At 33.5% G+C, this 26649-nt stretch overlaps 1 protein-coding gene across 3 annotated transcripts in view; it reads left to right on the top strand.

Annotated features, from left to right (window-relative positions):
• Positions 1–26649, top strand: part of LOC136030406 (uncharacterized) — a 74711-nt gene that overhangs the window by 22951 nt on the left and 25111 nt on the right. For all 3 annotated transcript variants that reach the window (XR_010618273.1, XM_065709362.1, XM_065709363.1), the window contains exons 4-5: positions 12115–12267; positions 18466–18649. Coding sequence is in view for 2 of the 3 variants with exons in the window: in XM_065709362.1 (XP_065565434.1) it covers positions 12115–12267; positions 18466–18649 (337 nt within the window). In the remaining variant the exon portion in view is untranslated. The remainder of the gene's footprint in view (positions 1–12114; positions 12268–18465; positions 18650–26649) is intronic.

Below are 26649 nucleotides of genomic sequence, written 5' to 3' on the forward strand. Positions count from 1 at the left end.
GATCTTTCGTTTTGGAAATTTTGGTCAATGCTCTATCCCTTCAAATAAAGTTCTAACCGTTAGTTTAATAATAGCAAGTTTGAAAATTCCCAATTTATGGTCTAATTAAGTTACATAATATTTTTTTTAAATACAGAAGACTTCAAGTTGCATTACAAAAACACTTTCTCAGAGCAGTCTGGGTTTGGTCTTTCTTCTCCTATGTTATTTGTATCCCAAGTATCTAGAAATATCTGTCTTTTCTCTTTAAACAACCAATAATTGTATGTGTGCTTAGATACTTTATTTCCTGATTAAACCAAAAACAGATATTTCACATAAAAAACAAACATGTACACACTACAAAAAAAGAGAAAAAAAGAATACACATTATTGAAAACAAAACATATACACTAACCAAAAGTCAAGTCTCTTCTTGCGGCATAAAAAAATCTGTTTAAAATAGTCAGAACTCTATTATTTCTAATAACCAGCAATAAAGGAAACGGCACACTTGTTTTATATTCACTTAATTCAAACCGCATTATTATACGTGCTCTACAATATAAAGGGCAATCAAATAGAAGATGACTACATGTTTCCATTAGACCACATAAGCACAATGGGGAGTCAGCTTTCCCAATCCTATTTGAAAAATGAAGCAATCTATCATGTCCTGTAATAAATCGTGCTAATCTGCTGTTTGGTAGGATTTTTGATGCAGAGATAATGTCATCTTTACTGTCAAAAAAGTTAGCCGGCCATGTGTTAACAGAGTTTTAAACTCATCAAACAATTTTGCATACCAAAACTCATTTAATTTTTTACAGTCTATATGAAAGGGCTGAGAAGCACTAAAGTCCTTAAAGGAAGGACCAAAAATATTTGCAATAATTTGGTCGGTATAATAGCTATGATGTGCCGAATAGTTAATTCCATTCAGGGTTGGACTCAAAACCCTCGGCCAGTTTTGAGGTCGACCATTTTTTCCATAATTTGACATACTTAATTCCAATGCTCTGAAATGGTCTGTTGTTATTCTGTCTAGTATTATCAAAATTTTCCCAAGTATTCCTAAAATCATGTGTGATACTATGAAATCTTGTCAGACATCGTGAAAATCCTCTGGCATGATTAAAATCTTTCAAGGTAATAACAGAATATTGTGTGGTATTATCAAAATCTTACCTCATATTAACAACATATTTTCTTGTATTATCAAAACTTGTCTTATATTATCCTAGTCAAGCATGGTACTACAAACAATTGGGTGTGGTATTATCAAAATCATGCCAAGTACTACTAAAATCTTGCATGGTATTATCCAAATGTTGTCGGATATTATGAGAATCCTCTTTGATATTAATAAAATCCTCCCAAGTATTACCAAATCCTTGCTAGGTATTATCAAAATCTTACATCATATTAACAAAATTATTTTCCATTACTATCAAAAATTGTCTGATAATATCCATAACCTTGGTATTACCATAACCTTGCTAGGTATTATCAAAATTTTGCCAGATATCATGAGAATACTCTTTGGTATTACCAAAATCATGCAAGATTATAACAAAATTTTGTGTAGCATTATAAAAATCTTACCTCACATTAATTTTTTTTAGTAGCATCAAAACCTGTCTTAATATTACCAAAATCTGGAATTGTGCTATCAAAATCGTATGTGGTATTATCAAAATTTTGTCAAGTATTACCAAAATCTTGTATGATATTATCAAAATCTTTCGTGATATTACCAAATATCTTATATTGCATTATCAAAATCTTGCATGGCGCTACCAAATCTTGTCTATTATTATCAAAATCCTGTCAGATATTATGAGAATCATCGCTGGTATTTTCAAAATCTTATATGGCATTATCAAAACCTCGCGATTTATTAGCAAAATCTTGCGTTTAAATATCAAAATATTACCCGATATTAACAAAATATTTTCTGGAAAAGCCAAAACTTGTCTGTTATTAACAAAACCAAGTATGGTTCTATTAAAATCGTATGTGATATTACACAAATTTTGCCAAGTATTACCAAAATCTTGCATGGTATTGTCAAAATGTTGTCAGATATTATGATAATCCTCTTTGGTGTTACCAAAATCTTGCTAGGTAATAAAAAATTTGTATGTGGTATTACAAAATTTTTGCCAAGCATTACGAAAATCTTGTGAGGTGCCGTCAAAATTGTCTGATATTATCAAACACCATGCGTTACAATATCGAAATCTAGCATGGTAATCCAATGGTGTCTAGTATTATCAAAATCTTGTCCGATATTAAGAGAATCCTATAGTAATAACAAAATTTTATGTTGTATATTCAAAATATTACCTCATATTAACAAAATATTTTCTAGTACTATCAAAACTTGTTTAATAGTATCCAAATCTAGCAATATACTATCAAAATCTTATATGATATTATCAAAATCTTGCATGGTATTATCAAACTCTTGTCAGATATTATGAGAATCTTCTTTTACCCAAGTGTTGCACGGTAATAACAAATTTTGTGTGGTACTATCAAAATTTTAGCTCATATTAACACATATTTTCTGGTGTTTTGATAATACCATATGCAATTTGGGTAGCAGCATACTTGATTTGGTTAATATCAGACAAGTTTTGATAGTACAAGAAAATTTTTTGTTAACATGGGTTAAGATTTTGATAATACTACAACAAAATTTGCTATTACCTTGCAAGATTTTGGTAATACCAAAGAGAATTTTAATAGCATCTGGCAAGATTTTGATAATACCTTGTGAGATTTTTGTAATACTTGGCAAGATTTTAGTAACATCAAAGAGGATGCTCATTATATCTCACAAGACTTCGATAGTACCATGCAAGATTTTGATAATACTTGGCAAGATTTTGATAATACCACAATCAATTTTGGTAACACCATGCTATGTTTTAATAGTACAATAGTACAATGTTTTGATAGTACAAGAAAATATTTTGTTAAACCGAGGTAAGATTTTGATAATACCACACAAATGCTTTTTATTACCTTGTAAGATTTGGTAATACCACACAAGATTATGGTAATACTTGGCAAGATTTTGATAATACCACATACGTTTTTTCTAGCACCATGGTAGATTTGGATAGTATCAGACAAGTTGTGATAGTGGTAGAACATGTTTGATTACTGTGAGGTAAGATTTTGATAATACTGCACAAAATTTGTTTATTACCTTGCAAGATTTTGATAATTCGAAAAAGGATTTTCATAATATCTGACAAAATGTTGATAATACCACACAAGATTTTGGTAAAACTTGGAAAATTTTGATGATACCAGATACAATTTCGATAGCACCATGCTTTATTATGACAAAATCAGACAATTTTTGGTAGTTTCAGAAAATATTTTGTTAAAAAGAGGTAAGATTTTGATAATGCAACACAAATCTTTGCTATGATGTTGAAAGATTTGGTGATACTAAAGAGGATTCTTATAGTATCTGACAAAGTTTTTTTAATACCACAAAAGAGTTTGGCAATACTTGGCAAGATAATACCACTTTTGATTACAAAAGCACCATGCTAAATTTGGATAATATCAAACAAGTTTTGATAGTACAAGAAAATATTTTATTAATATGAGGTATGATTTTGATAATACAACACAACATTTTGTTATTACTTTGCGATGTTTTCGTAACACCAAGGAGGATTCTCGTAATATATGACAAGATTTTGATAATACCACGTAAAATCATGGTAATACTTGGCCCAATTGTGATAATACACATATGAGTTTGATAGCACCATGCTAGATTTGAATAAGGTCAGACAAATTTTGTTAGTAGTAGAAAACATTTTATTAATATGAGGTAAGATTTTGATAATACAAAACAAAATTTGTTATTAACTTGAAAGATTTAATAATAACAAAGAGGATTCTCATAATATCTGGCAAGATTTTGATAATAATAATAGACAAAATTTGGTAATACCAAGCAAGATTTTGTAAATACAATGCATAATTTTGATAATATCATGCAAAATTTTGATAATACCACACAAAATTTTGGTAATATTTGGAATTTTTTTTAACACCACGTACGATTTTGATAACATCAGCGAGGATTCTCATAATATATGAAAAGATTTTGATAATGCTAGACAATATTTGGTAATACCAGGAAAGATTTTGATAATGCAGTGCAAGATGTTTGATTACATCTGATAAGATTTGATAATACCACGATTTTGATAATACTCGGCACAATTTTGATGGTATGTCATACGATTTTGATAGAACCATGCTAGATTTGGATAATATTACACAAGTTTTGATAGTACTAGAAAACTTTTTGTTAATGTTAGGTAAGATGTTGATGATAACACACAAAATCTTGTTATTACCTGGCAAGATTTGGGTTATATCAAAGAGGATTCTCATAATATCTGATAAGATTTTGATAATACCACGCAAAATTTCGATAATATCACACAAGATTCGGAAATACTTGGCTAAAATTTTTATCATTATCAGAACCTGTTATCATATGACACCGCTCCAAAAAAATTACTTGAGAGAACCAGCTGCTAATAGCCTAAGAATTCTGATTCCACAAAATTCTGAGTACCGAAAAGGATTTTGATAATCCAATGCAAGAAGTTTGATAATATCAGACAAGATTTTGGTAATGCTTGGAAAACTTTTTATAGCACCACATATGATTTTGATAATACCAAAGAGGATTCTTATAATATATGACAAGATTTTAGTAATACTACAAATGATTTGGTTATACCAGACAAGATTTTGATAATACAGTGCAAGATGGTTGATAATCTTAACCAATATTTTGATAATACCATACACGATTTTGTTAATACTTGGCAAAATTTTGATAATATCACATATGATTTTGACAGCACCATGCTAGATTTTGATAATATCAGACAAGTTTTGATAGTACTTTGTTAATAGTACTTTTGTTAATATGAGGTAAGATTTTGATAATACGCACAAAATCTTGTTATTAATTTGCAAGATTATAGTAATACCAAACAAGATATAATATATGAAAAGATTTTGATAATACCACGCAAGATTTCGGCAATATCACACAAGATTTGGAAATACTTGGCTAAAATTGGTATGATTATCGCAACCAATCATCATATGGCACGCTTCCAAAAAAAATCACTTCACAGAACCAGCTGCTAATAGGCGTAAAATTCTGACTCCATAAAATTTGAAGTAAAAAAATTAAGTCCAAAAAAAATTAAGACAAAAAAGAAAAAAAAATTCACTGTAAATATTATTTTTTGAATAGGAAAACTCACGACCAACATATCTTTATCGTCTTCATTTCGAATTCTGGAAATATCACAAATGATTTTTTTTTGCTCTAAGTATATTTTATGTCATTTTAAGATATGAAAAAAAAAGTTGAGAAAAATTCTAAGTACAACTAAGATTAAATTAAAAAAAGTAAAAAGGCAGATAGGGTCAAAAATTGGGGGACGGGACATTGGTTAACATGGAGGCTGGGTCATGGATGACCAAGGCTGTCGTATCATTACTTAAAATATATATGATTTTATTAATTTCAACGTTATGCATACTCCAATACTAAAAAATATTTTCAAAAGTCAAAACATCTATTCATATAATTGCCATGACTGGAATATTAGGTATTGTAATAACTAGATATTGCTTTTATTCAGTGAAGATCGAATACTTTGAATCGTGTCCTGACAGGAATATATAAGCCATTCACCCAAAAGTTGTCGGATACCTCCAATCCTGACCTGAATAAGTTCGTCAAAGGTTTATCGTATAGTAACCGTTTATGCTGATAAGGTTCAGCTGGGACGATTATCCTAACTCTAGTGCTAGGACCCGGCCTCGAAATCAGCTACATAGTTATTTTTCTTAAAACTGGCACATTGACATTTCTGGCCTCAAAAATGTTCTAAATAGGTCATAACTTTAAGGAACACTTCTTATTTTCCCACGGTAGTTGGATCGAACATATGGTGACGCCTTGACATCAAGAAGGGGCTCACATTGTCTGCAGTTACAAGACAAGCGACAATGAGAATCCATATATTGAAGCCTACCGTGTAGCCGTGCTGGAGCCTGATGGCGAAGCCGCTGGGCTCTTGGTACTATACCTATAATTGTTCTATTTCTTCTTTTCCTTCTTATGCGTATAGCTGGAAATTTTAGCTTTTGATAAAAAGAAATATCTTGGATATCAAACAAGTCTTTTATTTATCAGCCACCGCTCTTTAATAATAGTCTAAGACCTGGGAAACATTTTTGGTTTTATTCCACTATCCCGTAAGAATTTATGTTGTGCGACATAACACTCTTTGAATTAGCTTATCCGATTGCAATCAGATTTCAGCCGATTATCTTCAAATTATTATTCCTTTCATTTTTTTTCTTGAAAATTTAAGAAACAGATTTGGCCTTCTTGGTCTTTGAATCAAGGGAGTAATGGGTCATACTAGCCTGAAGAGTTGATCTACCAGTGTTCCAAGGTAACAGAGGAACGTTTCATTCTATATATACATAGTCTATAGGCTCAAGAGCTAGATAAATTTAACGTTTTCAGTTAACCGTTCAGAGCTCATGTTGTGCAAAGTACTGGTTTTTATTAAAAAGGCAGCGTTGTCTTGGATAATATTTTAACTTTGTAAGGCATGGACGCTTAAAGAATATAATGTGTTTTTCCGGGCCATCAATAAGTATGTTGAGTTAAATTGGGGAGGAGGCGTGAAGACTCTAAACAAATTACGTAAAAAAATTTGAACTTAATTTTCAGTATTATTCAAATCCTCAAAACTAAATAAGTCAGAGTAACGATAAGCGCTAATCTAGAAACATACTTAGGCCAAAAGCTAGTGGCTATGCTCCATAGTTGAAGCACTTAATTTCATAGACTTCAATAAGAATTTCTTACATTTTTGAAAAATATAACAAAGTATAGAAATACCTTAACATCATAAGTAATAAACCTTTATTTAAAATGCCAAGAAGCACAATTTATTTTATTCCAAGAGAATGAGAGAGAACGTTTATTTTAAAACCGACAAAATAAATGAATAAAGGTTTTTTTTAAACTCGTTCACATAATAAACAAAGAAGTAGAAAAGTATTTTTTCCTTGAGGATCTATGAATATAAGTGAAAATGAGGGAAGGAAAACGGATTGGGATTTACATAACGTAGGAATAAAATTGATAGAAGTTATAGATGCATAAACGACAAAAAGTCAGTCAATCGAGGAAAATGATTTAAAAAAGATTAAGCTGTGTAAAGCCCAATCTGTTTTCCGCCTCTTGTTTTCACCTACATTAATAGATCCTGGGGAAAAATTATTTTCTAATTTTTAGTCCATTTCGAAAGCGAACTTTTTTTTTAACTTTCTCGTATCTATTGCTTTTGACTTTTCTTACTCTATAATGTCATTTAGGGGGATTTTCAGAAGCTAATTAGTATTAACAGTTAGCAAAATGTTTTTATTTAAAATAAAAAATGGGTTGCAAAACGGATTGGACCGTACCTAAATTGTTCTTTTTAATTCGTTTTCTCACCTCACACACTTTTTTTTATTTATGCAATAATAACTTAGATCATTTTAACACCTATGTTATGCAAGGACGAGTCTGTTTTGCGCTCCTTGCTTTCATTTATATTCATAGACATCCGAGGAAAAAAAATTGTTTACCTTTTTGTTCGTTTTGATAACGAGTTTTTTTTTAACTTTCTTGTATTTATTGTTTTTTACTTTTTTTCTACTCTGTAATGCCATTTAGGGGGATTTTCAGAAGCCAATTATTATTAACAGTTAGCACAATTTTTTTTAAAATAAAAAATGGGTTGCAAAACTGATTGGACTTTACCTAAATTGTTCTTTGTAATTCGTTTTCCTCACCTCACAAACTTTTTTCATTTATACAATAATAATTTAGATCATTTTGACACTTATGTTATGTAAGGCAGAGGCCGTTTTGCGCTCCTTGTTTTCACTTATATTCATAGATTATGTCCGTTTTGAAAACGAGTTTTATTTTTACAATTTATTTGCTTACAAGGGGCTGAAATCGTTACTATCTATCGATTTACAACAATTTAAAAGTAATTAAAAGTTAACAATAGTTATGCAAATCCCAATCCGTTTTACGCCCCTCGCTTTTTGTTATATTCATGAATTCTTGAAGAAAAATCTATTTCTATTTTCTGGTCAGTTTGAAAAGGAGTTCAATTTTTTTTTTTTTTTTTTTTTTACAATTTATTGCCATGTAAGGGGCTGAAGTTGCTGCTATCTATAATTTTGGAATTACGGTTTTAAAAGTAATTAAAAGTTATTAATGATAATTACCTTTTGGAATGCACCCTTAATGCGCATTCAGTGCGTTTTCTGTTAAGAGGATTTCAGGGAGACTCTGAGGAGGAAAAAATAGAAAATCTTAATCGGCACCAGTCCCATTCTTTTGTCTCACGATTTCATCAGGGCTGGCAATTTATTGTAAGCTTCCGGATTAGGATTTGATGAATTGTTAATGGAGACAGATTGAGTTGAGTTGAAATTTTACTTTTTATTACTGTTGTTTTTTAAATTGCTCGCTATAATTTGAAAAAAGAAACATTTACGAACTTAAGCACATCCTATCTCTCAAATTTGTGAATGTTTTCCATCATAGAATAGGTATCAGTAATAATAAGCCTAAATTGTTGGCCAAAGGACGGACAGTTTTGAGGGGAAAAAGTTTTATCTGTTAAATTTATGATAAGTAAGGAGGAAGGAGAAGGCCCCACACTAAAAATTTCCAAAAAGACACCGGTCAGTTTCTAACAAATCATTGCCTTAAAATGTTTTTTCCTAGAGATCAGAAGAATTTAAGTCAGACTTGTCTTCCAGAGGCATAATTTGCTATGCGACAGGGGGGCAACTGTCTCCGGAGCTCAGTTTGAAACGCCCCCCCCCTCCACCAGCTGAAATTTAGTGCCTTCAAGAGTGTTTTCGAAACTAAAATAGGCTTGCAAAATTCAAGCATCCAACGAAACAGATTAGTTTTCTTTAGTATACCTTTGCCTTACCTGCACATATACCAGCTATGTTTGCTAACATATTAGAGGGATAAAGACATAAGAAAAGTGTCCCCCTCCAGACTATGTTAGGTCTGATCAAACCAGAAAACCACAACTTTCTAAGATATTTCTTTCGTCGTTTCAAAATTATTAAGTTTTCAGGGCAAAGTCATATTTTGGTTGACGTTACTACGTTGAAATGTAAAAATAGATAGATAGGACTAATTAGTTAAAGATAACATCACTTTTTGTGTGTATAAATTTTTATATTAAGAGTCTGTTGAATTTCTAAAGACAAATGCATCCTCAAAGTAAAGCTCCATCTTTTTAAGCTATTTGGTGTCAAATGTTTTTAGCTTATTTATTGCTGATAATTCTAAATTATTTTTCTAATTTTGCACCCGCTGTCACCAATAACTGCATGACTGTGCATGCTTTTTTTCATTAACAATGGAATTACCGATTTCTCCTATTTTGTTTTCAAGACTCATAGTTGTTCAGGTTTCCTCCACACCAATTTTACAGATTTTTACAGAATTACTGATTTTTCCTATTTTGTTTTTAAGACACATGGTTGTTCAGGTTTACACCTAACCAATTTTACAGATTTTACCAAATTAGGCGACCGATTTTTCCTATTTTATTTTTAAGACACATGGTTGTTCAGGTTTCCGCCTAACCAATTTTACAGATTTTACCAAATTAGGCGACCGATTTTTCCTGTTTTATTTTTAAGACACATGGTTGTTCAGGTTTCCACCGAACCAATTTTACAGATTTTACCAAATTAGGCGACCGATTTTTCCTATTTTATTTTAAGACACATGGTTGTTCAGGTTTCCGCCTAACCAATTTTACAGATTTTACCAAATTAGGCGACCGATTTTTCCTGTTTTATTTTTAAGACACATGGTTGTTCAGGTTTCCACCGAGCCAATTTTACAGATTTTACCAAATTAGGCGACCGATTTTTCCTATTTTATTTTAAGACACATGGTTGTTCAGGTTTCCGCCTAACCAATTTTACAGATTTTACCAAATTAGGCGACCGATTTTTCCTGTTTTATTTTTAAGACACATGGTTGTTCAGGTTTCCACCTAACCAATTTTACAGATTTTACCAAATTAGGCGACCGATTTTTCCTATTTTATTTTTAAGACACATGGTTGTTCAGGTTTCCACCGAACCAATTTTACAGATTTTACCAAATTAGGCGACCGATTTTTCCTATTTTATTTTAAGACACATGGTTGTTCAGGTTTCCACCTAACCAATTTTACAGATTTTTACCAAATAAGGCGACCGATTTTTCCTATTTTATTTTTAAGACATATGGTTGTGTAGTAACCTCCTAGCCAATTTTACCGATTTTTACCGAATTACCAATTTTTCCTTTATTTAAAAACAAATGGTTATTTAGATTTTCCCCTAACCAATTTAAACTACGAGATTTTAGGCCGGTTGTCATTGGTACTTTAAAACCATTTCGATTGGGTTCTGTTCAAAAAATTCTTGTTAATGTGTTTGCTATGTCGGAAACGTTCTGAGTCTAACCATTAAGTATAAACACAAATATGCTCTTTATGTTTTTTTTTTTTTTTTTTTGAATAAGGGAGTGAATAGATATTGCAGAGCATATCTCTAATATTGCTTTAAAGGTCAGTAATTTATCTCAAATTCTAAGCAGATGCAAGGCACAAACAAAATATAGGTTGTTTTTGCGTAGCCCACGCAGGCTAAACGACAAATGCCCAAACTATTGCCATTCTTTATGTATATATAAAAGATAAAATGCGCATGTTTCCATTGTTTAAACCGAGATAATACTATATACTTAGTTACCTATCCCAGGAGCTACTTGTTTGGGCCCTTAACCCACCAAACTACCATACCCTCTCCTTGTCCGAACTTTTAGTACAAATTCAAGTACGTTTAACCGAGTTGAAATTGACGTATGATAATTAGGACCACAGGAAAGTAGTCTTCCCTTTGTAGTTTTGAAGCCCAAAGACAGAAAGAAGGATGGGAGCTGCTAACTCTTCAACCGGGTAAGAAAACGATAGATTCATGGTTGTGAACTAAGCATTTGTTAGGGGATGGGTGTGACAAAAATTGGCTAGAATCTGCCAAAACCAAGCTTTCTAATGAGGCTGTTTTCTGCTTTTTTAATTTTTATTTTCTCACTGATAGACCCAGAAATGCAACCAGAGAAGAATCTTCGCATCCCTGGGACACTAATAATTACACAACTCACCGTTGAATTGAATCGGTATTCGATTAAAAAGAAAAGTTCTTTATATAAAATTTAAAGAACCCTTAAAAAAAACGAGCAGGATTACTTCATATTCTAGGTGGATACAGTCCCACCACTACAATAAGTACTAGGAACATATCTAAACATTTACGGAAATGCCTCTTCGTTTTTATGAAACAAAGGAGGCCCTATAATGCGACTACCTTGGAAATTACGCGTGTGAGACTCCAATATCTATTGAACCTGCATCCGTGAAACCAGTGTAAAAGTTAAAATGTTTTTGATTATTCACTAGCCCCCCCCCCACTCCGGCTACCAATCTACCAAGCTTGTATGTAACTAAACACAGGTCACTCTTCGCTAAAGTGAACATCAATGTTATGATAAATTAGAAGGCATATAAGTCTTACCCTTAGGTTTTTAACCTGTTGAGTATTTTCACAAAACCATCTTTATATCTTACTACTTCTCTTGCTAATTTGTGTTTTAAATCTACCTTGAAATACGTATTAAATCAAATGTTTTAAGTTGAATGTTGTTAGTCACTTCAATTTGGAAATTTCTAATCAACGAATCATGCTATCAACAAAATTTTTGAAGAGGTGGAATTCACTGAGAATATAAGTTTTAAAACATGTATTGCTTCAAGGAAAGTAAAATCTTACAGAGTATTGCAAATTTCCTCTTTAATGTATATTTTGTTCAATAAGGGCAAAGGACCTCATACTAAATACCCGATTCTCTTCTTCCTATCGGCACCAATTTTATTCTACAATATATCAAACTTTTTTCAGGTAGAATCAAGCTTTGCGAAAGCTTTACTTGACTCCATGTTCAGTGTTTGCTTTTGTGGATATTTAGTTGTTGCTGTGTGGAGGGGCTCGTTTCACTTGCTCGATTTTATTTTATTTCCAGATGCTATTGAAAAGTCTGCATGGGGATCAATTGTAAGTATATTGAAAAACATTTTTTTTTTCCAATTATCTTCTCTGCATTTGCACTATTACATTTCATGCAATAAACAAAATTTCCTACGAAGCACAATGCTCTGCCAAATTAGATAGCAAGACATGGTATTATACTATTTCTCCGTTTCTTAGGATGTAAGAGGCTCTTTTCACTTCTTTGAAATTGTTAAATTAATTAATTATTATTAATTTATTAATTTAATTTATTAGTTTAACTAAATTAATTTAATTTATTAATTTAATTTATTATTTATTGATTTATTAATCTATATTAATTATTGTTTAATTAATTTGCAGCTCTACAGAGCTTTTTATTTTAGTTCTTAGGGGTTTGGGCTCTAGAAATTTTTTCTGGCTTTTCTCGGTTATAATGCATCAGGTAGTAAGCCTATACATAATATATAAGTAATCATATATATACATGCATATATAATATAGTAAGTAATATAATTAAAATAATAATATAAGTAACTAATATAATATAATATAAATAATATAAGTAAGCATATATATACATACTATACATAATATATAATAATATATAAGTAAGTCTATATATAATATATAAGGATAGTACATCAACAAATATTTTTTCTCAGTTTTTTCCATATCTATTATTCACTTCTCTTAGCATGATAGTTTTATAAGTAATGATCTCACCAACACCCTTTCTATATGGATGAACTATCATTTTATCTCGTCAACATAATTGATTCTTCTGTGTAAACTAAACTTTTTTAAACTTAAAAAAGTAAACTAACTAAAAATTAAAAACTTTTTTAGTTTTTTTAGCTGTTAAAAAAGTAAGAAAACTAAAAAAATTTTTTTAACTTAACTTAAACTAAACTTTCTGGCATGCTGACCAATGGCATGCGTTGCGCAGGTACCAAGCTCCTGATTCAATGCCTTCGGCCGGGAGTGTAATGTGTGGTCGAGGGCAAATCATCCGACACTTAAATAACGAGATTTTGGGTAGATCATCATTCCTGGGGCTCATTCTAGGGGTTTCATGGGGGCTCTATGATTATACAGCGAGCATGTATGAGCAATAATCACTCGTCTTCACTAGAGAATTTTTCTTCTTTTTGTGGCTATTACCTTAGCAGCTCCTTTGCTAGTTATGCAAATATGTATAATGGAATAGAATTTTTGAGCACCAAATCAAAATTAGAATACAATTAGAATACAATTTAGTATATTAGGGTCTATTTAAAAGAAAGATATATTTCTTGAACAAACGCTAAGACGCTTTCAGTATCTACGAGAAAAAAAACAACAATATATTTAAAGTTTAAAAGCAACGACAGCTGTGAGGACACCCAGGAACATAGCTCCAGGATTTTGTTGGGGAGGAGGGAGTGATCCAAATCCAGAGAGTTAAGAGGCATGAGCCGTGTAATAATTCTTTGTCTCCAAATTATTTGGTGGGGGCCACTACCCCCTTTTCCTCCCAAAACGATGCCACTGAGGACACTAGCAATATATCTTCTTTTTAAAACTTCTGCATTGTTTGTTTTATGAAGCTTATCGATCTTCCTCCCGAATCCCATTTATGCTCTTCAGATTAAGTGTCTTATTTGCCATTACTTCCACTTCCAATCCAAAAAAAAAAAAACGATGTGAAAACTGCTCCAATTTTTATGGTAAAAGTAATATTTATTGTTTTTGCATATCATAATGAGCACAATAGTGTTGACAATAAAGAACCATGCATTTCCGATATATTTTTTATTTATTTTGTTTTATATTTTCCCTAAGGTTCATCGTATAGAACTGTTACTATGTTTTTACTATTGATGAACACTAAAATTATTAAAACCCTAATTAGCCCACGTTATAAGCATTAAAATATGCAAAAACTATGTGTTCGAGCAACAAATATAAATAAAATAAAATACAAATATTCCCTTGAAAAGTTACAACAACACCAAGAAACAAACTGTCGCATACCGACCACTGAGTTTTGTGTTGTCTAGGCACCAATCTCTTGATGTACCACCCTGGCACGGAAAATTACCAATAACCTTAAAAATTAAAACAATAAAAAATTAGCCCACAAAAATACCAAAAGATATGCAACATAACACAAATAATAATCAAAATGAAATCAAACTAAAAATGAATATAATAGTACTGGTATCGCTTTTTAAACATAACACTGTTCTAACTTTAGGAACTATTACGTCACTACACTTCTAAGGACCAGCTTAGTTTATTAGTCTTGCATGCAATAAATTTTCATTGTCATTAGTTTTCTTGTCAATACATTAAAGAAATATGCATAAATGAACCATTGGCTATTTTAAATGTCACTTTAAAATAACTGTCGCTTTTCTTCAATTTTCAGTAAAGCGTAGTCTTAAGGACCTTGCAGCCTTAAGGACAGAAGACCAAATTTGTTTGTGGCACAATAGAATCGACATAAAAGATCTTAGTTTTTACCTTTTTAAAGTGCCCTTAATTTCTACCGTTTATTCATTTTAAATATGTACCTTTAAAATTCGTAGAATGCTCAATTGGCTAAATAAAAATATCAGAAAAGCAATCATTTTTTTTTAGTAAAAAGCACATGACCCTCTAGTATTTAGAAAGGTGAAAATTGATAGGAGGCAATACCACCCATATTCGTGTCACATTCTGTTCTTTTTAAGCTTGGCCTCATTGTTCATTGCAATCTCTGTTCAAAATAGGTTCAGTTTTTAAATCATAGTACTTTTGATTCTTTTAGGTTTAACCCCTTTCTTAAAACAGATAATTTCTGCCCCCTTAAATTTTCGAATTAGATCTTCATTTTTCATGAAAAACTTGTAAAAATACATTCAAAACTTGGATCTAACTCGAAGTTAGGTCAAGCAGAGTAGAGCTAAGTTCAAGCTGGAGGGCCATACTTTAGTTACATAGTATCAGGTTAAGGAGAAATGGCTTTAAATTGAGATACTTCTTCATCAGTATAATAATTTATTGATGATTTTCCATTTAAAGACAGCAATTGTGAGTGCCCAAATAGCAATGATCCTTCTGAAAATTTTCCCTTCGAAAGGGCCACACCCAGAATCTTTTTCGGAGAAGGCATAAGTCATTTTAGTGAATTAACAGTTTATATTGAATTTGACACCCAGACTCCCTATATCTATGTCAGTGGATGTGTCAAAAAACCCTCTCTAATAGGGAGACGCTACACAGCAATCATAGCTTAAAGATTGGCAAAAAATAAAAGAAAAAAGTAATTATGACGAGAAATTGGTTTTGAAGATGATGAAATAAAAGCCTATAAATATTACAGCAGCTGTACAAACATGCATTTAAAAGTCTCAGAGTGGAAACTTGAGATTTTAGCCTTCCCCCTCTTCTACCACATCAGAAGAAAACTTATAAAAGTCTATTTTTGTGGCGTATATTATTCTCTTTGTAAAGTTTTGTTGAAGATTGATATGCGCTTTACATTTTTTTACGTTATTTTTCAAATAGACTCATTATTTCTTAGTTCTTCTTGAAGGCCAGGGTAAATTTTATACCAAATAGAATTCATGGAAAGGTTTATTTATATTATCTTGATAACCCATTTCACTTCTCTCCTGACGTATCTATTTGCTGGGCCTGCAACCCAAGCAGGACTTGGGTTGCTCTTACTTTTCATTTTTTATTTTTTTCAAATATTTTTCTTCTAATTCCTTGGCTTGTGGATTTTTATTAATTTATTATTTTTAGGGCGTCAATTTAGCTATTCGGTTTTTGAAATTTTCGTTTTTTCTTTATAAATGTATTTACCGTAATCAAACAGTTCGTGGTAACGAACTGTAATAAGGAGCGACCCGGCTCAATAGTAACCAAAACTCTAAAAAATGGAATTTTGATACCAATAGCTACATCCAAAGAATTGCATTTTAATGCTGATTTTAAATATATAAGTTTCATCAAGTTTAGTCTTACCCATCAAAAGTTACGAGCCTGAGAAAATTTGCCTTATTTTAGAAAATAGGGGGAAACACCCCCCAAAAGTCATAGAATCTTATGACTTACACCAACGAAAATTAAACCATCAGATTCAGCGTATCAGAGAACCCTACTGTAGAAGTTTCAAGCTCCTATCTACAAAAATGTGGAATTTTGTATTTTTTGCCAGAAGGCAGATCACGGATGCGTCTTTATTTCTTTGTTTGTTAGTTTGTGTGTTTTTTTTCCAGGGGTGATCGTATCGACCCAGTTGTCCTAGAATGTTGCAAGAGGGCTCATTCTAACAGAAATGAAAAGTTCTAGTGCCCTTTTTAAGTGACCAAAAAAATTGGAAGGCACCTAGGCCCCCTCCCACGCTAATTATTTTCCCAAAGTCAACGGATCAAAATTCTGAGATAGCCATTTTATTCAACGTAGTCGAAAAACCTTATAACTATGTCTTTGGGGACGACTTACTCCCCCACAGTCTCCGTGGGAGGGGCTACAAGTTACAAACTTTGACCAGTGCTTACATATAGTAATGTTTATTGTGAAGTGTAAAGGCGTTTTCAGGAGGATTCTTTTGGTTGGGGGAGGGGTTGAGAAGAGGGAGATATGCTGGGGAAACTTTCCATCGAGGAATTTGTCATGGGGGAAGAAAATTTCCATGAAGGGAGCGCAGGATTTACTAGCATTAAAAAAAAAACAATGAAAAAATAAATAGGAAAAAGTTACTTTCAGCTGGAAGTAAGAAGCAGCATTAAAACTTAAAACGAACAGAATTTATTGCCCATATGAGGGGATCACCTCCCCCTAATAACTCGATCTTTACGCTAAAGTATTTTTAGTAATGTCAACTATTTATTCTACGGCTTTTGTGATTCAGGGGTCATTCTTAATGAAATGGGATAAAATTTAAGATTTAGTGTAAAGAGAGAGGTACAGACGAGGGGGCGAACCCTCTCATATATGTAATAAAAGCATGAGAATAAAAAGTTCTTTACGTAAGCTAATTTATAAGCTACGTATATCTTTTACAAATAAAAAGATTCGTAAAAAATTAAAAGTTCTAGTTTCCTTTTTAATTAACCAAAAAATTGGAGGGCAACAAGGCTTCCTCCCCCACTCTTTTTCTCTCGAAATCATTCGATCAAAATTATGAGAAAGCCATTTAGCCAAAAAAAAAAAAAAAAATATGCAAATTTCGTTTTAATTATTCCTCTGCGGAGAGCCAAAATCAAAACATGCATTGATTCAAAAATCGTGTCAAAGTTAATACCACCGGATCGTGACGGATCAAGACTTTGAAAAATATCTTATATAATCTTACAAAATACCTTAGATGACACTCTATTAATTATTACGAAACTTCCACGTTGTTTTACGTTATCGTTTGTACCCGTTGCGTAAACACTTAATTCTAGGTTACAGTGAGTATGGGTAGGCAACACCAACTAGCAAAAGTTACAAACCCCTCTTCACTAAAGATGATTGTAGCCTAACAGACGATTATTGCTTACAAGTCTCCTACATGTCTTACCACTGGAACCAACTCGGTCTTACCATCAAATACACTGGAGACAAATAATAGGTACACCAAATAGCAAAATTTGCAAACCCTCACTGCCGAAGATGATTATGAGCTAACAGCCGAGCTTTCCTTGCAAGTCCCCTACATGTCTCACAATTGGAAAATTGACAATGAAAATGACAATTTTCATTGTCATTAGTTTTCTTGTCAATACATTAAAGAAATATACATAAATGAACCATTGGCTATTTTAACTGTCACTTTAAAATAACTGTCGCTCTTTACGCTAAACTACGCTAAAATAACCCGCTCTTTACGCTAAAGTTTTTTACTGTTTTAAAAAGAAGAGTTGAGAGAAAGAGTCAAACTTTAGCGTTAAGAGCGGGGCGTTGATGAGGAAGCAGCCCCTTTCATATACGAAGTAATTTCTGTTCGTTTTAAGTTTTAATGTCGCTCCTTACTTTCAGTTGAAAAAACTAGTTTTTTATTTAATTTGCATTCTTAAAGCGATTTATTGACTCATGGATGAAATAAATTTTTATATAATTCATTATCGTAACAAATTGTGGTTCTATTAAAGAGTAAATATTATTCATAAATTGGTAAATATAAATAGTAAGTGTAAAAAAATGGTAAGTATAAGACATATACCATAACATGATAATATTACTTACAATAAATGGTTATACTATTCTTACTCTTATTTATCCTAGGTACTTGGATATAGTTGTTCAATCCTAATGATGACAGCTCAAAAACCAGCAAGCCTTTTTTTTGGTGAAGTTAGCGGTCTTACTAGACTAGTTTTTTTCAACTTGTACAACTTATTTGCCTTTATTGGTTCAGTGAATACCTGGCGAGGCCTTTGGAACTTTTATAATGTTTACATATTACCAGGTATGTCGATGAATTATTTATCATTTAATTAAAATTTTTTTTAACAAATGACTTTCAAGATATTGTATTTTTCTTTTAGACACCATCAAACTGCACAAAAATGGGATATTGAAAGTCAACTTTCCGTATATAGTTAGGATTAAATTTAGGAATCTCAATGGGAATTAAATTGAAAATTAGAGTATAAAGGTCTACTCACTATTTTTTCATAAATGAAAAGGCTTATCTCATATTTTCGCAATTTCACCGATGAGTAAGCTTTCTAAGCTTAAGTGAATAGTTTTTGCTCTAGGATTTATCAATAACAATACTTAAAAAAGCAGAGAAACTTGCAGACATTCAAAGTGCGTAGCCTAAATTTAGCCTAAATTTGGCACAGGGTAGATAAAGTCCTTTTAGACATTTTTTGAGCTTGTAAAATTTTTGTCTTTTGTCATTTGATATACCGTAACAATAAGGGCTAGTTGAATGATGTTAGACGGTTTTCGAGCAAGAGGTAGAGAGGTCATTTGAAATTTCTGTCATTTATCATTTGACAACCTGCAAGGATAACGCCTAGTCAAATCAGGTTAGATGGTTTTAGAGCTACACTTATTGAGATATTTTTAACATTTGACATTTCTGTAACTTGTTATTTGACAACCTGCAAGAATGTCGCTTAGTCATGTCACGTTAGACGGTTTTTGAGCTAGATGTCCTGAGACATTTTTGTAATTTGACATTTCTGTCGTTTGAAATTTGATATACTGCAAGGTTGTTAGCTTCTTAGAGAGTTTTTAGTTAGAGGAACTAAAATGATTTTGTCATTTGATATTTCAATCATTTATCACTTGACGCACTGCAAGGTTGTGACCTGTCAGTCATTCCAATGTCCTGAGATGAAAAAACAAATTGCAAAGCAAAAACGCTCCGATGAATGAACAGCATGCAAGTACTAAGATCGTGTCGTGGAACAAGAACGGAGGTGTGTCTCACAGAATCCCCTATTTTTTTTATTCGGTATCGTGTGCTTCCAAAAGACAATGATTTTACTTTCGTACACACTAGTGGTTCAGTCTCAAATATAGCTATGTCGCATGCACATTAAATGTGAGTGGCACAGTTAGCGTAGTAATGGGAAGTCACTCCGCCGACCATATCCCTACTGAAGCATGTGTTAATGTGTGTATTCCTAAGGAAAAAAGTTCTTCACAGTGCTACGAAATAAAGGATTGGTTAAAGGCAGACTTTCCTCTTTATCAGACAGTGCTCGACAAGACACTGCAGAAGATCAATGTACCATATAACCTCCTACAAGCCAACGTGCAAAAGAATATCCAAGAAACTAAAATACAGGTCAATACCTTTTGTGCTGAAATCACCCATGCACTACTAACCGCAGAAAAGGCTGCTATTCCCGTTGGGAAAATTTGTAGATATACTGAAGTCCCTGGGTTCTCAAAGATTCAAGAGCTAGTAAAAGCGTGTCAAGATGCTAAGTTTTGGTTCTCGGTATGGAGGGAAGGTGGTCGCCCAAAATCCGGTGTGTTGAATTGTCTCTGTAAACACACAAAACATAAATTTGATAAAGCCCTCAAGCAGCATCGTACAAATGTGAAATATGAATATACAGAGAGAATAATCAACGATCCAAGTCGTCTATGGAAAGATCGCGTGAAAGACCGCCAAGAAAACGCCTAAGTCCATGCCTTGTGACCCAAACGACTGGTGAGCCTACTATACGAGCGAATTTAGTGCCCCAGGTCCCAGTGTAGCATGGCCATATATCGAGCAACTTGAATCTGTGCTATCAAATTCGAGTCTTCCGGACTTCACCGTAACTGTTTCAGATGTAACTGCAAATGTCTTTAAGTTGAAAAAGAAAAAATCGCGTGGAGTTGACGGTTTGTGTGCACTTCACCTTGTGAATGGTACTCGTCTTTTATATGAAGTGTTAACATTATTGTACCAGATCATATTCGTAGTCGGTATTGTGCCCGACGTTTTCTGTAGAGGACAAGTTACGCCCATCCTGAAAAAAGGGAAGCCAGCTAATATATGCTCCTCCTATCACCCAATTACTGTGTTGCCATTTTTATGTAAGCTTTTTGAAATGCTTATATTGCAAATGTTAGAAACTGTTGCCAAATGCCAAACTACCAGTTTGGCTTTACGGTAGGTCTTGGTTGCACTGATGCTCTGTTCGCCCTTGCTGCTAGTTTGACTGATTCTGAGGCAACGGGTGACCCATTAGTTATTGGTTCTTTTGATGTAAGCCGGGCGTTTGAGTCGTTGGTGCATGCGCAGATCCTTTTAGAAGCGTATAAACAAGGGCTAAGTCTGTGTATTGTCAGAGTTGTTTATTATATGTACAATAACCTTAGAGCGCAAATTAAAATACCCTCATTTCCGGCTGAATCCGTTGTTCTACCAGTTTGTAAACGGGGTCAGGCAAGGCTCAGTTGTGTCTCCGACTTTGTATGACAATAGCGTTCTGCCGACACAATCCCAGGTAGCTACGTCTTGTGTTTCAAAAGGGATCGATGTTTCGTTGTGGCGTATGCTGACGACCTACTTAATTTGAACAGGTCAGCCGATCGACTATCGAAGAATTTTTATGTTTTGAGTAGGGAATATAGTAAAATAGGTTTATCATTTAATGTGTCTAAATCGGCCGTACTGTTCTTCAACGCGGGGTATTATGAGAAAGAAATTCCTTTATGTGATTCAGCTGTTAAGCCATGTGAGAGCATTACATACGTTGGTTTACCAATTGGTCGAAGCTTCTACTCGACAGAAACGTTGCTTTTACGACACCTAGAGGCGAAAATTCAGATTGCTTATGGATCAATCATTGGTAACAGACATCGATTCTGCCGTAGATTTCTTGCGTCGCTGTATAATGCCATTGCCCTCCCACATGTACGGTATATAGCACCTTTCTGGAATTATTTGTCGTCCGCCAAATGTACAAAAGTAAAAGTTCTGTTTTTTCGATTTGCGAAGTTCCTTCTGAGACTCCCTCCGTGGACGAAGAACTCATATATCCTGCGTAATTACAGAGTGTCCGATCCAACAGTTTGCATTAACCGGGTCGTAGAGAATTTCCTGGAAAAGGCTAAGGGAAGGATGAACCCGTAGCTAGCTATCGTGTGTCAGTAGTTTTGTTTTGTGCATAGTGTGTGTTTGCTTATGGTTATGTTCGTAGTGTTATTTTCTTTACTTTTTCCATTCGTACTCCGATGTAATTCCGGTGAATTTTTGGGTAATAAAAGTACTTACTACTTACTTACTATTGTCGTTTGACACCTGCAATGACTAACAGCTACTCATAGCTTGCAAGAGAGTTTCTAGCAACAGGAACTGAGACAGTTTAGCTGCTTGATATTTCGATCATTTGTCATTTCACTTACTGCAAGCCTTTAGGGCTATTCAAAACACAGAAGATGGTTTTGCACTAGAGATATTTAGAAATTTTTGCCATTTGACATTTTTTCGTTTGGAATTTGACAATTGGAAAGATTAACGGCTACTCAAAGCTTGTAAGAAAGTTTTCATCAAGAGGAACTGAGGGGTTTTAGTCACTTGATATTTCTATCAATTGTTTTTGACTTTCTGTAAGGATTAAGGGCTAACCAAATCACAATATATGGCTTTTCACTAAAGACGCTTAGAAATTTTTATCACTTTAATATTTCTGTAGTTTGGTATTTCTGGAAGGATTAACGACTAATAAAAGTTTATAGGAGATATCTTATCAAGAGGAATTGAGGAGATTTTGTCATTTGATATTTCTATTATTTTCATTTAGTGTACTGTAAGACTTACAGGCTCTTCAAATGTTATTAGACGATCTTCGGACTGGAGGTACTGAGAAACTTTTCTCGTGTGGGACTTCTTTCATTTGGTATTTGACTTACTAAAAGGACTATGGGCTATTCAAATAATATTAGTTGGTTTTTGGACTTGAGTTATTTAGAAATTCTTGCCACTTAAAATTTTTGTCGTGTGGTATTTAGTACCTGCAAAGATTAACGACTAATCTAAGCTTAAAAGAGAGATTTTAACAACATGAATTGAGACAATTTTACAATTTGATATTTCTATCATTTTCATTTAACGTACCGCAAGACTTAAGGGCTATTCATATTTTATTAAACAATTTATGGACTAGAGGTACTGAAATTCGATGCTTTACTTCAGGTTCTTTTATGGTTATTGTTGATGCATAAACCTTTCTTCTTATAAAAACGAAAAGAAGAAACACTATTTTCGACAGTGATGGGGTTTTTCACATTGTCCTACGGCTCCTTAAACACTGTCAGTGAACAAACACCCACAAGGGAAAGTTTTCAAATTTAAAACTCATTAAAAAAAATATTTAAATGCACTCTTTCTTTTGGGGAATGACCATTCATAAATTAAATACAGGTAGGATGGCTTGCATCTCTTCTGTGGACTATTTTACCCCTAATAGTGGTTGACAGCTCATATATTTGTACCACCTCTGGGCACTTTTGTTTTGAGAGTATGCATCCCTAGCTGGATAGGTAGTTGCCGAAAATCTACACATACATCAGATCTGTACTCCAAGCACTTCAACTAATCAAATGGCGCTTCAATATCTTTTGAAATTTTCAAACTAAATAAGTTCTTCATTCAATCAATGGTACGACTTTTTGTACTCTGAATTCTATGTACAGGGCTAAAAAAAAACAAAAAAAACACGAAAAAATCAGTTGGAAAACCACCGGTTGGGTTAAATAGAAAATTCGTTATCCAAAGAAAATTTGGCCTGCGTAGCTTTATTATGGCACTTGGTATTAACGAAGTGACATATAGCGATCGCAAATTCTGTCGGTCTGTCTCTTGTTTTTTATCCCAACTGGGTCCAGTGTCATTAGGGGGGGGGGACCAAAAATCTTGGAAAATGCTTAAAGCTGAGAGATCAGGATGGAACTTGGTGGAAAGAATAAGCACAAGTCCAAGATAGGTGACTGACATAACCGGAACGGATTCGCTTTCTTTGGTGGAGTTGGGGGGGGGGGGGGGTAACTCGGAAAAATTAGAAAAAATGAGGTATTTGTAACTTACGAACGGGTGATCAGATCTTAATGAAATTTGATATCTAGAAGGATCTTGTGCTTTAAAGCTCTCATTTTAAATCCCGACCAGATCCGGTCATATTGAAAGGAGTTGGAGGGAGAAGCCAAAATTCTTGGAAAACGTGAAATCGAGGTATCTTACGAATGGGTGATTGGATCTCAATGAAACTTAATATGTAGAAGAATCTTATGTCTCATATGCTCCATGTTCAACTCGAATCGGATCCGGGGACATAGAGGGTTGGAAGGGGGAAACAGAAATCTTGGAAACCGGAAATCTTGGAAAACGCTTAAAGTGGAGATATCGGGATGAAACTTGATGGGAAGAATAAGCACAAGTTATAGATACGAGATTGACATAATTGGTACGGATCCCTTCTCTTTGGGGGAGCTGGGGGTTGTTAATTCGGAAAGGTTAGAAAAATTGAGGTATTTTAACTTAAGAACGGGTGACCGGATCTTAATGAAATATGATATGTAGAAGGAACTCATGTCTCAGAGCTCTTATTTCAAAGCCCGACCAGATCTGTTGACATTGGGGGGAGCTGGAGGGGAAACCAGAAATCTTGGAAAATGCTTATAAATGTCGTAGATACGTGACTGACGTAACCGGACTGGATCCGCTCTCTTTGGGGGAGTTAGATGGTGGGGTTCAGTGCTTCTGCGAGTTTGGTGCTTCCGGACGTGCTAGGACGTTCAGATTGTAATTGGTAGGCGTGTCAGGGAGCCGTACAAATTGAATTGATAAAGTCGTTTTCTCCGATTCAAACATCTGGGGGGCTGAAGGGAGAGGAAAAATTAGAAAAATTGAGTTATTTTTAACTTGCGAGTTGGTGATCGGATCTTAAGGAATTTTGATATTTAGAAGGACCTCGTGACTCAGAGCTCGTAATTTAAATCCCGACCAGCATTAAGCCTCTGATTTTCCTTTTAAATAATCTATTGATTCTTAGAATTTTGCTAGAGCTCATACCATATGAACTCTTGGCTCTTGGCTCTTCCGACCTCGTTACAAGTGCCATATGAGCTCTTAGCTCTTGTTATTCTTACGCAAATTGTTGCTGCATTGAGGGTTGCTAATAAAATAATTAGAGGGTTGTTAGTAAAAAAAAGTTAATAATTAAATGTGGAAATAACCTTGTTCCAAGAACCTATCTTTTTCGAAATTCTAATATTTCCTGTCTTTTATTTTGTTTTAGCCTTCTATCCCCAAATTCTTTTTCTTGTAGAAAAAACAGAAAGGCTATCATAAAAACAACAAAACCGGTCTTCTTAAAAGAGAAAACTTTCTGTGCAAATAAAACGCCAAATAAACAGGTGATGATTTTAGGAGGTGAAAAAAAAGAGCTTTAAAATTTTTGTGTGTTAATTTTTGTTCAATTATTTAACCTTATGCTAAAAAGATCAGCCATGTAAGCGAGCAGCCTGGTTGACCATCGCTTTAGTCGATTAAAAGTCACAAAACTATCCAAGTTCTGATTTTTCTGTTCTTTGGCTTATTTTGACCTTCTATAGTTCATCTTTCCTGAAGAAATCGCAGAGACTTTCGCAAAAAAAAGCAAAAACGAACCAACCCTCTTAAGCAAATTTTAAATACAAAATAAGTTTTTGGAAATGAAAGTAAAGAGTGACAGTGAAAATTAAAACAAATATTAATTATACATCATTTGACTTAAGGGTGACTCCCTCCTGAGCTTACTTGCACTTGTTGTACATTGCAAGTCCTTGGGTCTTTGTGGCGTTTGAAATCCTGTGATATGTACTGCCTGTGATATAGAGGGTTGCCGGAAGACCCTCCTGAGAGGGTTTACCGGCAGTTAATGGTTCGATGATTGACAATCAGTCTTAATTCTAGCATCTACCATATTTTTTTAGCCTGAAAATTGGATCCAAGCTAGACTTGAGGCTAGGGACCAAAGATTTTCTTTGAAAGCCGGTTATTCTGTAAATGAAATATGAGATGCTCTCTTGGAATCTATGCAGTAAGGGCATCAGAGTACGTCGCCATACCACCAGAAACGTCTGTAATTAAATGTATTGGATATGGGTGGTTGGTTTCTATCTCTACGGTAAGAGGTGTTTATGCTAACTCGTTCAGATTGCCGGATCTTTTTAATATGCTGATTAACGAAAACCCAGGGTTATCCTTGAATATAAGTGGGATTCAGACACGTGACCATCCTTCTTTTGGATTTTTTTGTGTTTTTATTGATTGGGGATTTTGGGGTTCTCATACATTGTTCAATTTCTACCAAGATCTTACCTTTTTGGGGGAGGGGGTATTTAATTCCTTTTCATAAAATATGCAAATTTTCAATTGCTTATAATTTTCGATGAATAAATTTAGATTTGATAAAGTTTGGATATTTACCAGTAAATTCTGTTAATATGTAAACAATGGTGGAATCCAGTGTGCTGATCCGGGGAGACCCCCCAACAGATTGACTCTAGTTCGGCATTGTGGAGTGACATGAGAGGTGTAGCATAAGTGGGAGATAGTTACGTCGGGAATGAACGGGGAGAAATTAATGCCAGGTTTTTCTTCTCACTCAGTTGGACTATCTGTCTTGGCTTTTTCTCCAATTAGCCATGACTTGATGTCCCACAACTATTTCTTTTTAATTCAACATTTACATAATATATAAATGTTAATATAGTAAATATGTAAATTCTGTAGATAGTAAATTCTGTTGATGGATATATTGTAATAAATATTTCGTTTTCGAAGAGCTGGGCTGCTACTGAAAAGGTCCCTTCTTTACATACAGCTTCTTCCTATGAATTGTTTGATACCAAGATTTCTAAAATGGGTGTCAGGCTAACATTTTCTCCTTCAACCCCAGTTTTGTTTTATATCTATTTTGATTTATAAAATCAAAATATTTCTAACAATTAAGTGAAATTACCCAACACCCC

Source organism: Artemia franciscana, chromosome 8 (assembly GCF_032884065.1).
Source record: "Artemia franciscana chromosome 8, ASM3288406v1, whole genome shotgun sequence".
Classification (NCBI taxonomy): domain Eukaryota; kingdom Metazoa; phylum Arthropoda; class Branchiopoda; order Anostraca; family Artemiidae; genus Artemia; species Artemia franciscana.